The sequence below is a fragment of the Phocoena sinus genome, chromosome 15 (genome assembly GCF_008692025.1).
Source record: "Phocoena sinus isolate mPhoSin1 chromosome 15, mPhoSin1.pri, whole genome shotgun sequence".
Classification (NCBI taxonomy): domain Eukaryota; kingdom Metazoa; phylum Chordata; class Mammalia; order Artiodactyla; family Phocoenidae; genus Phocoena; species Phocoena sinus.
The window spans coordinates 53,163,609-53,176,321 of NC_045777.1; the positions used below are offsets into that span (position 1 = coordinate 53,163,609).

Here is a 12,713-nt window from a genome sequence, read left to right on the forward strand (position 1 = left end):
CATTGTGGGGTGAGATGTGAATCAGCTATTCTTCCTCTCTGGCCTCAGTCCCCACGTACCTGTCATGTACCTGAGGAAAAGCAGGTCAAGAGGGACACATTATAAAGCAATCTCTGGTCATGGAGGATTAAGGAATTTAAAGGACCACCTCCTTACCAATTAAGATGTAATGTCCTTGTGCCATTATGATTCTCAACTTTCAGATGAGAAAACTGAGTCTCAAAGATCAAGTGGTTTGCCCAAGGTGGATCTGATCACCAGCAGACCAACCCCAGGACCTGAGCTCTTAAACACCACACCATAAGGGAGTGCTCACTTCTCTTCTGTAGATGAGGATACTGAAGTTCCAAGGGTTACACAAGGTGAGGAAGTTGCAAAGCCTAGGGATCAATCAGGACCACTGAGCATCTTGTGTCCTTTCTCTAGGAGACAGGAACCTATGGCTTGGTTGTTCATTCTCTCCTTGCCTCCCACCAAGGAGGAGATGGGAGCCACTCACCTCAGCCCCAACACCATCTCCCATCTTTGCAGAATCCCCAGAGTAAACCCAGGGAATCTAAGGACACCAATTTCTCATCATAACACCACAAATAAGTTGGGGGAGTCATCACACTCACCCACATCCAATCCCCTCCAGTGGGCCCAGAGAACACCCCCTACGCTACCCCAGGAAGCCTTCGCCAGTTCCTCATGACAGCACACATCCAGGAGACACAGAATCTAAAAAACAAAGTACAAACTTTATTTTGTTTCTTTATAAAGGCACAGTGGCCTCTTGGTTTTTTCCCCCCACTTTCTTAACAAAATATAATAGCTTCTCCTTGAACACAAAGACCTCAAAATTGTAAAAAAAAAAACAAAACAAAACAAAACAAAAAAACAAAACTAAAACCAAAAAAGAACCAACAACAAACAAAACAAAAAGAGAAAGACAAAGACTTTTTTGGGGTGGAAGATGGGAAACCTGGAGGGAGAGGTGGGGGCCGGACAGTGGTGGAGAGTGGCGATTCCTAGTGCTGAGACAGGGAGGGGAGGGAAGAAGGGCAGCAGCAAACCCCAACCGAGAAGCAACGGAGACCCCCGGACCCCGAGAGCCCCGACCCAGCCAGACCCCCAACCCGTGTAAGTGCTTAAAGGAGAAAGAACACCAAAAAGAGGAGGGAAGGGGGAATTAAAAACTGACGGTCATAGGGCTGGCTCTGGGGAGGGCAGAAATACCTTGGGGTTTTGTTTGATTTTCCCTGTTCTTAAAAACATGTTTCAATGAAAAAATGCTTTTTGGCGAGAGAGGCCAGGCACCTCCATGTCCGCTTCCCCAGCCTCCGGGGCCGAGGCCCAGCCCCAGGTGTCCCGGTGCTGCCACGCGCTCCTGCCGCCCCAGCCCCGGACCTCGGGTTGGGTGGCTTCACTCAAAGGTCGATTTACAGTATTGAAAAAGAGGTCATAAAAGAGACCCAAATGATGCCGTAATTTTGTAAAAATTCCTCACTCGTTCACCCTCATGTCTCCCAGTTGCTGCCCCGCCCCCTCCAGCCCCCAGAAGGGAGAGGAGGGCTGGGGGGTGGTCAGGGAAGACCCCCGTTCCCCACTGGCTCCTCCCGGCTCTGGTCCATGGCGTCGCTGTCCGAGGCCTCCGAATCGGAGGCGGTGTCGGAGGCGTGGGCCTCGGGGCAGTTGCGGACCGGCTTCACGATGACGGCTCGACGCTGCTCCTCCTCCTGCTCCTGCCTTTCCTGGGTGCCCTCGATGTGCTGAATCGCCTGGTGGAGAAGCTGCCATGAGGATGGTGGGGCCATGTGGACAGCCACCATCTCCCCCACCACCCACACACCCCCAAGAAAGGTCCAGAAGCAAGCCTGGCAAAGCAGGGGCAGCCTGCCAGAGTCAGGAGAAACAAACTTCAGAAGCCCTCTGCTGAGCTGAAAAAGACTTGGAGTGGAGACAGTGCCCAGCTGCCTGAAGTCACAAGCTTCTTACGCTCACTTATATATTTCAAAGCCTGCCTGTTGGCTTATGGAAGGTCTCTGTTATAAATTTTATTATTCAATTTTTCGGGTTTACGTGCAACTCAAGTTCCAGGGGTTGATGGCCTTTATTCTGTTTGGGCGTTTTGGGTTAATTGTTTCTTTGCAATGTTGGGCCTCCCAAGAGGTCTCTGCCCCAGGCTGGGCACAATAGTGACTTCAGGTTCGACCTTCAGAGCTGACAGTGAAGCCAGGCTTCACTGCCACCCAACGGGTCACTGCCCCCTCCACCCCCATCCCAGGTCCTGGACCAACCCAAGAGCTGGATGCAGGAACTCTGAAAGCAGGGGCTCCGGGAACAAAAGACCCCCCTCAGCAAATGCCATGTGGAGAGAAGGAATGGGGTCTTCCGGGCCATCCAGTCCCCCCTCTCTGCCCCTCACCCCAGATGCAGAGATGGAGACCCATCTGGCTTCCAGACTTCCTCCCCACAAAGCTCAAGCTCTGTCTCAATCCCCGCCAGTCGCCCACTTTCTTATCTCCCCACAAAGGGCCCATTCCCAGAGGACGACCCCCCATGCATTGCCCCCTCCCCAAGCCAGGTACCTGCACAATGGTGTCCAGATTTTGCCGGGATGTTGAAACAGAGTTGATGACCGAGGAGGGGCCCATGGTGACGACATTAATGTGGTGGGAGGGAGGGGGCGCTGGCGCCGGCACGATCACTGTGGGGTGGTGGGTAGGGGCTGGAGTGGGCAGAAGCTGCAAGACAGAGGCTCTCAGTCTTTCTACAAAGGTTCTGGGAGCTGCCCCTTCCCTTCTGTCCGCCACAGAGGGTGTGGGACGGCCCTCCAAAACCATCTCCCTCTGCCCACTTCCTGGAGAGCCTCCACCGATCACCCCAGTCCATCGGCCTCCTTCACTCGCTGGAGGCTGTCCAGTTTGTGACCCCTCCCACCCCTCTTATTTTAAGAATGAAGAAAAGGTGGCCTGGAGAGGGGCTTTAGGCTATCTAAGACTGCATGGCCCTTCCCTCTCCAGAGCCAAGCCAGCACTTCACACCTAACAAACACAGTGGTGGTCGGGAGTTCAGGCTGAATTTAGGTGGCCGGGGTCCAAATCCTTGCCCCAAACTGCTAAGGATACTGGTGTGTTACTGAACTTTTCTGTGCCTCCAGTTCCTTATCAGTAAACAGGAGTAATAACAGCTCAGGCCTCAAAGGGCTACAACAAGGATTCAATGGAATAATGTATGCAAGACACCTGGAAGCCAGGAACATCTGCATTACCATGATTTAGGCCCAGGGCCCACCCTGCTAGACACCCAGAGGCACCAACATTGAGTCTGAGAGCCCTGGCCCAGGCCCAGGCCCAAACTGCCCCTCCAGGCACCTCCTGCTCACCTGGGTCCGCAGGTGCTGTTGTTCCCGCTCCAGCTTCTCCTGGTGCAGCAGCCGCACCTGCTCCTGCTGCTGTTGCAGCTGCACCTGCTGTGCGATCACCTTGAGCTTTTCCGGGTACATGTGGGCCTCCAGCGAGCGCACCTGGGGGTGGAACGGCAGGCTCAGAGGTAGGACCCAGGCCACACCCTGGCGCCTCCCCCAGCTCGGGGCCCACAGACTGCTGAGGTCAGCCTCCCTGCCACCCTCGGGGTGGAGACCAAAGTCCTGACCGTAGCCAGCCAGGCCCGCCCTGACTCTGCTCCCCTCCCGTGCAGCTCCCCTCATGCCATGCTCCCTCCCTGCCTGCCTCCAGCCCCAGGTCTTTGCCCATGCTGTTCTCTCTGCCTGGAGCACCCTTCTCCCCTCTCTGCCTGTTCAGCGGTGAGACTCGCCCTCCCACCCTCAGCTCAGGTCACTTCCACAGAGAAGCTATGGGGCGGCCCATCTGGAACCAGCCCAGGTCCCCCTCCTGATGCCCACCCATCCGGTGTGGCCTTTATCACAGCTGCATAATTACGATGTGAGAGCCATTGACTCATCTCTCCCCAGGCAGACGGTGACCCCCAAGGACTGGGACCTGTCTGGTTTGCTCCTCAATGGACACCCTTCTCCTAGGCCTGGCACAAAGCAGGAGCTCCCGTAAATAACAGGAGAAAAGGAAGAGAGCTGGACAGCATCCCCCACCGGCCCGCCCACCTGCCTCACCTGCTCCTCCAGCATCATGCGCACCGAGCGCTCCTTGTCCAGCTGCTGCCGCAGCTCGATCATCTCCCGCCGCAGGTCCTCCGCCTTCTCGTCCTCCCAGATGTCTGGCGAGCCGATGCCCTCGTCCTTGTCCTCTGCCCGCCGCCGCTTGGGGGATGAGCCGCTCAGCTCCTGAGGACCCCAAGGGGTCGGTGAGTGTGCTGTGACACTGCATACCACCACCACCACCACCACCACCACCACCACCGGGAGTGGGGGTGGGAAGCTCCATCACAGCCCACCAAAGCTGTCAAACCCAGGTGCACCGGCACTGGGGAGCCCCAGTGTGCAAATCCACCAGACAGCCAAGGCTGGGAAAGGAGGCAGAATGCACTTGCTTCCCAAAGTCACCCAGTTCCTTCCAGAGCCCACTCCACTGCACTTGACCCTGGCTAAATCAGGGCCTGGGCAGGAACGCAAGTGCCAGAAGTAGGCAGGTCGGTGGGGAAGAAGGGACCCACAGCCCCATCACAGTCCCAAGCCAGTGTTTGGGCCCGGACACGCCCATGTCAATGAGAGGGAGCCAGGGGGAGGGCAGGGCGCTACCTGGATAAAGCGCTTGAGCTGTGTGTTCTGCTGCAGAAGCCTGGTCTTCTCCTGCTCCAGGGAGAAGATGTATTCGGCCGTTTGCTGGAGAATGGCTGCCTGAGGGCAGGAGGGACAGAAAAATCAGGGACCCTGGCTGACAGTGTTTTCCGAATCTCCCTGCTCCAGCCCACCACCTCCTCCGGGAAGTCCTCCTGGCACTTGCCCACCTTGCTGAGCTTCTCTCCATCTGTGTGGGGGATGAGGGTCTTGAGGGACTGGAACCCCGCGTTGATGCTCTGCATGCGCCTCCGCTCGTTGCTGTTAGCAATCTCCCGCCGAATCCGCCGCTCCTGGTCCCGCTGAGTCTCAGGGGTCAATGGAATGTTGGCAAGGCTGCGGGGAGGACAGGGACAGGCTCAGGCTGGGCGCCCTCCATGCCCTGCCCCCAGTGGCCCCTGTCTTTACAATTCATCTCCAGAGGGGCCTAAGTGTAACAGGCATCCCTCCCACTACAGAAGATACCAGCTCTGTCTGATGCTTACACCCCCAGTAGATCGGGGGCTGATGGAGTAGCGTGCTCTGGGATGCCTGGGTGTCAAAATAAGCATGCAGACCCTAGGTCCCGAGCCCAGTGTCTGGCCAGCAGGTCTGAGTGGGGCCCAGAAACCCACATGGCTAAGAATCCCTGTGATTCTGATGCAGGTGGCCTCAGGTGATAATCAGAGACACCTGCTCTTGGGACACCTCTGAGGTCCTTGCTATGCACCTAGACCCCCTCCTTCAAGGTCGCAGGCTTGAGGACTGAGGGAGATGTCCCTCCTCCCTTCCCACCCCCACAGCCACAAGCTACTACGTAAGCCCCCAGCCTGGACCCAGACCCTGAGCTAAGGCTTCAAAGACAAGACAGGTACCACTCACTCCAGGAAGAGGACCCGGCCAACCTCCCCTGGGGACAGTTCTCCCTGAAGCCCAACCATCCCAAAAGGCAAGCCCACCCTGTGCCAGAGAATCGAGGCTCCCAGCACGCAGTAGGCGATGTTATTGCATATTATGTGATTGCATCTTGCAGGAGCAGCAGCCAGTGGGGTGAGAGAGAAGGCAGCAAGCGGTAGGGGGCGAGGCTGCCTGTCGAGAGGCATTGGCAGGAGGCAGAGACGGCAGCAGGGCCTGTGGGCCTAACGCCACTGCTCCCGAGAGGTGGGCCTGTGTGTGGCCTGGAGGAGGCATGCTCCCCTTCCAGGCCCTCTCCTGCAACTCCCCCGCCCCTGAACTGATGGCTTCCAGATGCTGGGCTCCCAGAAGAGGCCACCAGCCCCACCCAAAGCCACAGCCCTGGCTTCTTCCTGAGGGGCCCTCCTGGGGTGACCTGGTCCAGGCCTGGGCCAAGAGAGCTCACACCTCTGGGTCTAGGAGAATGGGGAAAGGATTCTGGGCAGCCTTGTTCCATTGGTGCGGGAGCCTAGGCTCAAAGAGGTAGGTGCCCAGGCCCCCATGCCCATCCCTAGGCAAAAAGGAGTTTGCTTGGAAACCTAGGAGAGGAGCACATCTGTAACAGCTAGATACAACCAAGGCCTTGCTGGCCCCCCGGCCTGCCCCACCTGTCCCCCCTCAGCTCCCTGAGGGACCCTAAACTCGCTCTTGCCCCCTCCTGGGTCTCTGCCTCCTCTCCCCACGGAGAGGGTGGTCAGCTGGGGGTGGGCTGGGAGCAGGCTCCACATCAGCCGCTGCTGGGTGTCTGAAGACCTGTCCTCCACCAGCACCCCCAGCATCTCCCTGGGACCCTCCCCAAGATACAGTTCCCTCACAGCACTGGAAAGGTGGCCGACAACCCCTATTTACAAATGAGACTTAGGGCTCAGAGTGGGAGGGATACAATTTTAGGGTCATACAGCTGGGCATCTGGCTCCCCCACTTCTGGGCCAGGGGCACCTCCCTTCTGTCAGTTTCCCTGCCCCTACAGTGGGGGTGATGGTGAAAAGGGGAGGATGCAGGTCAGAGACCTGATACACAGTGGCTTGCCTACCCCTTTGCAGGTGGGGTGGGGTGGGGGTGGGGGGGTTGGGGGTGGATCAGAACTGAGTCCAGGCTCCTGGGTCTGGCAGTGCCCTCCAGACCCTCTGCGGCAGGTGGATTAAAGACATGGGGAGGGGGGACTTCCCTCGTGGTCCAGTGGTTGAGACTCTGCACTTCCGCTGCACGGGGCACGGGTTTGATCCCTGGTCGGGGAACTAGGATCCCACATGCCACACAGCACAGCCAAAAAAAAAAAAAAAAAAAACTGTAAAGACACAGGGAGAAATATCCTTAGGAAGCCAAGCCACTGAGTGACTGAGATCTGTCTGGGAGCTTCCCCATCCCTGCCCTGGAGAGATACAGGGAGAGACCGCCCCCCCCCCCCCACTTATCCCACCCCTGGGTACTTCCTGGTGATGCCCACAGGCCAGAGCTGACCAGAGTGGTTAGGGGTCAAAAAGGAGACCCACCTCCAGCCCTGGGTCACCCTGAGTGCTGGCCCTTCCAAAAGGCCCACCTGGAGACCCTAGCAATAGAGTTACTGTTTTAACCTGGTGGTCTCATGGTTAGGACTTGGCACTTTCATTTGGTGGGCTGGGGTTCAATCCCTGGTTGGGGAACTAATATCCTACAAGCCAAGGGACATGGCCAAAAGAATAAAATAAAATAAAATATAAAGAAGTCTTGAGTTCTTAATGTAATGTGCTAAGGACTCACTTTGCTGGAATTTTCTCACTGAACCATCTCAATCTTCCTCTGAGTTAAGCGGCCTTATGGCATGAGGACACTGACGCTTGGGAAAGGAACAGCTACAGTAAGCACTGGGGCTGGGACTTGAACCCTGATCCCAGAGCCCTGCTCTTACCCACAGGGCAGAGTGGGCTCTGCACCATCCCTCAGAGCCGGACACCCCGAGAGACAGGAGACAGTCACCCCTGTAGAAAGGACTGAGCCATCAGGTTAGCTCTTACTGTCACTCACAGAACTTTTTGTATTTTTCCCTGTCTGACTACCATGGACACCCAGTTGGGTGGCTGCGTTGCAATAAGGAATCTAGGGTTTGGGGAGGGGAAGTGACATGTCCAAGGTCAGGCAGCCACACCAGGGCACCATAGGCACCTGCAGGAGCCAAAACGAATGCTCTCCTCTGCCACCCAGGGGTGGCACCCTCCACTGAGGGCTCACACATAACCCTGCTTACCAGAGCCCTGGGTGTGGCCTCAAGAGGCAGCGCCCTGGCCCTCCTGACAAATGGTGGGACAGGACGAGGCCCAGAAGTGAAGTGACTTGCCCAAGATCACACCATGAGAGCGAGCATAGCAGGGTACAGCTGCAACGCACCTCCTGCACTTCCCAGCTCCCAAGTCCCACCAACTCCCCAGGCTGAAGCCAGAACTCAACACCCACTGCCCCCCACCACAGCCGCAGCCCCACCAGCCAGCTCATCTGCCCATGAAACCTCAGCCCAGGGAAGCCAACATTCAGCCCCTCCCTTCTCTCCAGGATGCCCACGAGCTTGGGAGACACCAAAGGAGACCACAGGGCCCCAGGCCTGAAGGCCCCAGCCCAGAAGTTCCCAGAAGGAAGGGGCCTGGCATCCAGGCAGGGAGAAAGGGCCTCCTCATCCTAGCTCTTCCGAATGTTCTATCCTGTCCCCTTTACCACCAAGTCCATCAGCCCAGCCTCCTCGTTCAGGAACCAGCTGCTGGTTAACCTAGTACAGACTTAAGTCCCAGAAAACAGACTTCACCCCAAAGCCACAGTTCCTCATAGGGACTTAGGCTGCCACCAAGGCCAACTCACCTAAATAGCCCTGGAAGTTTCTTTAATAGAATGCAGACTAACCAGGGGTTCTGATGAGTGGAATCATGGCCATCCAGGGGTTCCTATACAGGATGGCTAATTACCATTTCTCGCTGCTACTCTACTAGATAAAGTGGATTTTTCTGCAAACACCTGAAAGTTTCTTACATTTCTTTCTGAGTTTTGCAGAAGTAAACATGATTTACAGTAATTGTAAGGTTCTCCACCTCCTTCACATCAACTTCAGACCCACCCAGGTGAGCAGTGAGGCCTTGTCCACAGATGCTCTCTCTTACTTGTCTCCCTCCCTGAGAGCCTCAGCCAGCCAGTCTCCTGGGGCTGGGCAGCCAACGGCCAAGGAACTGTTTGCATACCAGCCTCCAGTGCCAAGATCAGAGCTGCCACCCCCCCTACCTGGGTGCCCCCAAGACATCCCCCGGAATAATGCCCACATCCCAACCAGAGGCTCAAGGGCAGGAAGCCGACTCTTCAATTCTAGATCCGGATCTGTACCTGTTCCTCCTGCCTAGCCCAAGGGCAAACTGGTATCCCCTAATCCCCACACACCCCTGCCCAGCTCCAGCCTCAAATTAGCCACTGAAAACTCTCATTTCACACTGCCCTGAAGTCACTCACACACCCACCACTCAATGTCTACACAGTCAGAGATGGGAAAGCCCACGCAGGGTTTCTCCCATACCCCAAAAGGAGGACAGGAGGAAGACGACCCTCTCATTAAGGATGCCCAAGGCCCCCATCCTCTCTGCAGCAGGTACTGAAGCAGCCCGGGGCCCTCGCCCATCCCCACTGCTTCTATCCATACACCCTGCCCTCAGTCCCAGAACAAACCACGTCCAGGTTGTTCCCATCAGAAACACCCCCTCCCCACAGCTTCTCCAGCCCCTCAGAGGGAGCCCTGCACTGGGTTCAAGTGGAAACTCCAGCCCTGCCACTTACTAGCTGTGGAACCCCAAGCTTAGCCACTTAGTCTCTCAAAGCCTCAGTTTCCCCATCTATAAAACAGGGGAATACTGCCTCACTTCATAGGGTCGTGGTGAAGTTTAAAAGAGATGGAGGAAAAAAAATAAGGGAGACAGACTGAGGATAACAGGATGCCTTGTTTTTTCAGAGTTTGTACCCAGGATCCCAGGAGAACCCATGGCTCTAAGGAAACTGACTTGTCCTGTAGCACCATGAGACTTCCATCTCTTAGAACGGGAGCAAGTTCTCGTTCATTGTGGTGTCCTCAATCCCAGCACGAAGTAGGTGCCTCGTAAATACCAGACCAGGGACCCAACACACTCCAAAGTCCCTAATTGTTCTCTAACTCCTTCTGAGGGGAGATGGTCTCTTTCCCCCCTAAGGCAGGCAGTAGGTAAACTCTTTAACACCACCATGCTCCTGCTTCTAAGAATCTGAGTGCCACTTAATAGCTACCAGGCACTTTCCACACACATGGCCAAACTTCACAGGTGCTCCATTTTACGGAGGCTGAGAGCAGTTAGGCAACATGTCCAAAACCACACAGCTTATGTGCGTGCCGCTGTCGGGTACGGCCCCCCGCTGTATGGTACTGTTCCCTCGGGGAGACTGAGGAGAGAAGCAGGGAGCCCTGCTAGTCACTGAGGGATGAAGCAAAGTCCACCAGCCTGAGAAGCGAGTATATCCGGCCAGAAGGCCCCACCCAACCCACACTCAATCCTACCTCACCAGGCAGCTCCTCCTGAAAATGAAAAAACCCAGAGGCCCCAAATCCACACCCAGTGCATGGGCTGACAACTGTCTCACAGCTGGACAAGCTGAGTAGTCCCCGTGCCCAACTCTGGGGCACTTGGTCCCTAAGGGACTGCTGGACTCCTCTGAAGGGGGGCTTGGAAGAGGAACAGGTCAAGCTGGAGTCCTAGGGGGCCGAGAGAGGACGCAGCCAAGGCCCAGGCCTGGCAACCAGAGGGTCCTATGGTACCAAGCCTGCCTGGGATCAGGCCCAGAATGTCCACTCCAGCATCTGGGGCAGCTCAACCCACCTCCTCACTGCCCAGGCACCCTCTGAGCAATCAGCAGCTCAGGGTAAGAGCAGGGCTCTGGGATCAGAGTTCAAGTCCCAGCCCCACCACTTGCCCTACCTGTTCCTTCCCAAACCTATCCTCCACCCACACAGAAATCATAAAGCCACTTTACTCAGAGGAAGATTGTGACAATTCAGTGAGAAAAATCTCGCAAAACGAATCCCTACAATGCATTATGTGCTCCAGAATTTTTTTTTTTCTTTCCACTTATTACAGCTAAACCCTCTAGGTGGTCTTTAGAGAAGGGCCAACACTCAGGGTGGTGCTGCTGATTGCCCACCACCTTGAACTTAAGAGTAATTAAGGTGGGAGCCCTGGTCTGTGCGAGGGGCGGGGGGTGTTGGGGGTGTATACGTGTGCAGCAACCTTCCCCCAACCTGGTTTCTGCAGCCCCTGGTGTCGACCAGCCTGGGCCACACCGCCTGCGGCTCCTCCTCCCTCAATCCCCGCCTTGCCTGCCCAGGACCGCAGAGCACGTGGCCCCAGCCCTGGGGAGCCATTTCGCTCCTAAAGTAGCAAGGCAGGAAAAGGGCCACAGGTCCCAAACTTGGACCCGCAGAGAACAACCCACGCAGTATCGCCGTCCCGCAGGTTGTGTTCAATATGCAGATGCCCAGGCCCGTCTCCTAGCGATCGGAATTGCGGGCGTGTGCATTTTAACAACTGTCCAGGGCGATTCCGCTAACCCATAACTCTTCGGTAAAGGGTATATCTGGAGCAACCTGGGCCAAACTAAGAAAGTGCCTCCTGGGGAAGGCTACGCATCTCGGACCACCCATCCACCCACCCACCCAGCCTGCTGGGCAACCGGACGCTTTCGGTTTATGGCTGGGGGAAGGGGCACGAGACCAGAAAGTTTGCAGCGGAGACCCACGTGCGGCGGGCAGCGGCCTGGTGAGGCTAGGGGCGACCTCTGATGCCCCTTCCCCCAAAAGCCCCGCACCCGGCCTGCCTCGCCCACCCCGCCCGCGGGGTCAGAGCTTTGTGCGGGTAAAGCGTGGCCCAGGCGCGCCTACAACTCCCACAATGCCGCACCGACGCGGCGCGGAGAACTACTGCTCCCGCGAGGCGGCGCGCTGAGGTCCGCCTACTCCAAGAGGGCTGCAGAGTCACGTCCAGGCCTCGCTAGTAAACAGCGCCCGGGCGCGGGCGGCAAGCTAGCGAGTGGCCGCCAACGTGCCCGGGTCCACGGCGCTCCCGGCGGGCCGCGCCGGCCCCTCGGGTCCCGCCCACTCCCGCACCCCGACTCCAGCACGCCCCCCCGACCCCGCTGCAGCCGCTCCCTGCAAACACTCACACCACCCGGCTCCCCGCCCGCCCCCCCGCGCTTGGAGCCGCGGCTTAGCTGCATTGTAGCCGTCCGCACCGCGGCCCCACGCGCGCCCCGGGCCCCTCAGACCCCCTTGCAGGGGGCGCCCAGAGAGAGCGATGAAGGAGGGAGAGGAAGGAAGCCGCCGCAGGAGGGGGGAGGAGGAAGCGAGGGGGGGGAAAGCCACCAGCACCAAGCATGGCCGGGACTGCTGCAGAACCACGTGGGTCTGTTTGCAATTTACAAACGTCGCGACTCGCCCGCCTGCAGCGGACAAAAGTGACCGGGGCCGCTGGGGGCCCCCACGTTCAGAGGGAGGAGGGTCCCCGAGCGGCCCGAGCCTGGCGCGCAAGGCTGCAGCCACCCCCGCGGCTAAGAAAGGCGAGAGGGTCCGCGGCGCGGGCCATGCGTGCGCACACGCGCGCCCGCCGGGGCGGACTAGCCGGGGGCTGCAATCGTGGGAAGGGGGTGAGGGGGAGGAGGAGTACACACCTACAGAGCCCTCCTATCACTTCTTTCTCTGTTTTCCTGAAATGTTGCAAAGAGGGCACCTTCTGAGTGGGCACCATGAAATACTCCATAGCGATCGGCCCCCCTCCTCTGCACGAGCCAGGTCCCGCGGTCCGCCGGAGAATACAAGATGGAAATCCGAATCAAAGGGCAGCGCCGGACGGAGGTGCAGAATCGGCCGGTCCCAGATGCTGGCTGCGGCGGCGGCGAGGGGAGGGAGGCGGGCGGAGGGGCGGGAGGGAGGTCTCTCCGGCCTGCCTCCCCGGGCGTGTGTATATGTGTGTGTGTGTGTGTGTGTGTGTGTGTGTGTGTGTTTGCAGCTGATCAGATGTCT

At 57.7% G+C, this 12,713-nt stretch overlaps 1 protein-coding gene across 3 annotated transcripts; it reads right to left on the minus strand.

The window, feature by feature from the left end:
* Positions 1–721: 721 nt before the first annotated feature.
* On the minus strand, positions 722–12,713 carry TFAP4 (transcription factor AP-4). 3 transcript variants are annotated; one of them, XM_032607173.1, is made up of 7 exons: positions 12,362–12,713; positions 4,906–5,071; positions 4,697–4,795; positions 4,112–4,282; positions 3,368–3,508; positions 2,571–2,726; positions 722–1,760 (listed from the first exon to the last, which is right to left on the minus strand). In XM_032607173.1, exons 1-7 carry the CDS (start codon positions 12,448–12,450, stop codon positions 1,566–1,568), a joined length of 1,017 nt encoding a protein of 338 aa, XP_032463064.1. In that variant the 5' UTR covers positions 12,451–12,713; the 3' UTR covers positions 722–1,565. The 3 variants fall into 3 exon arrangements, with proteins under 3 accessions (XP_032463064.1, XP_032463065.1, XP_032463063.1); XM_032607174.1 differs by lacking the exon at positions 12,362–12,713 and adding an exon at positions 7,409–11,604 and having other exon boundaries at positions 754–1,760; XM_032607172.1 differs by lacking the exon at positions 12,362–12,713 and adding an exon at positions 5,597–6,237 and having other exon boundaries at positions 754–1,760.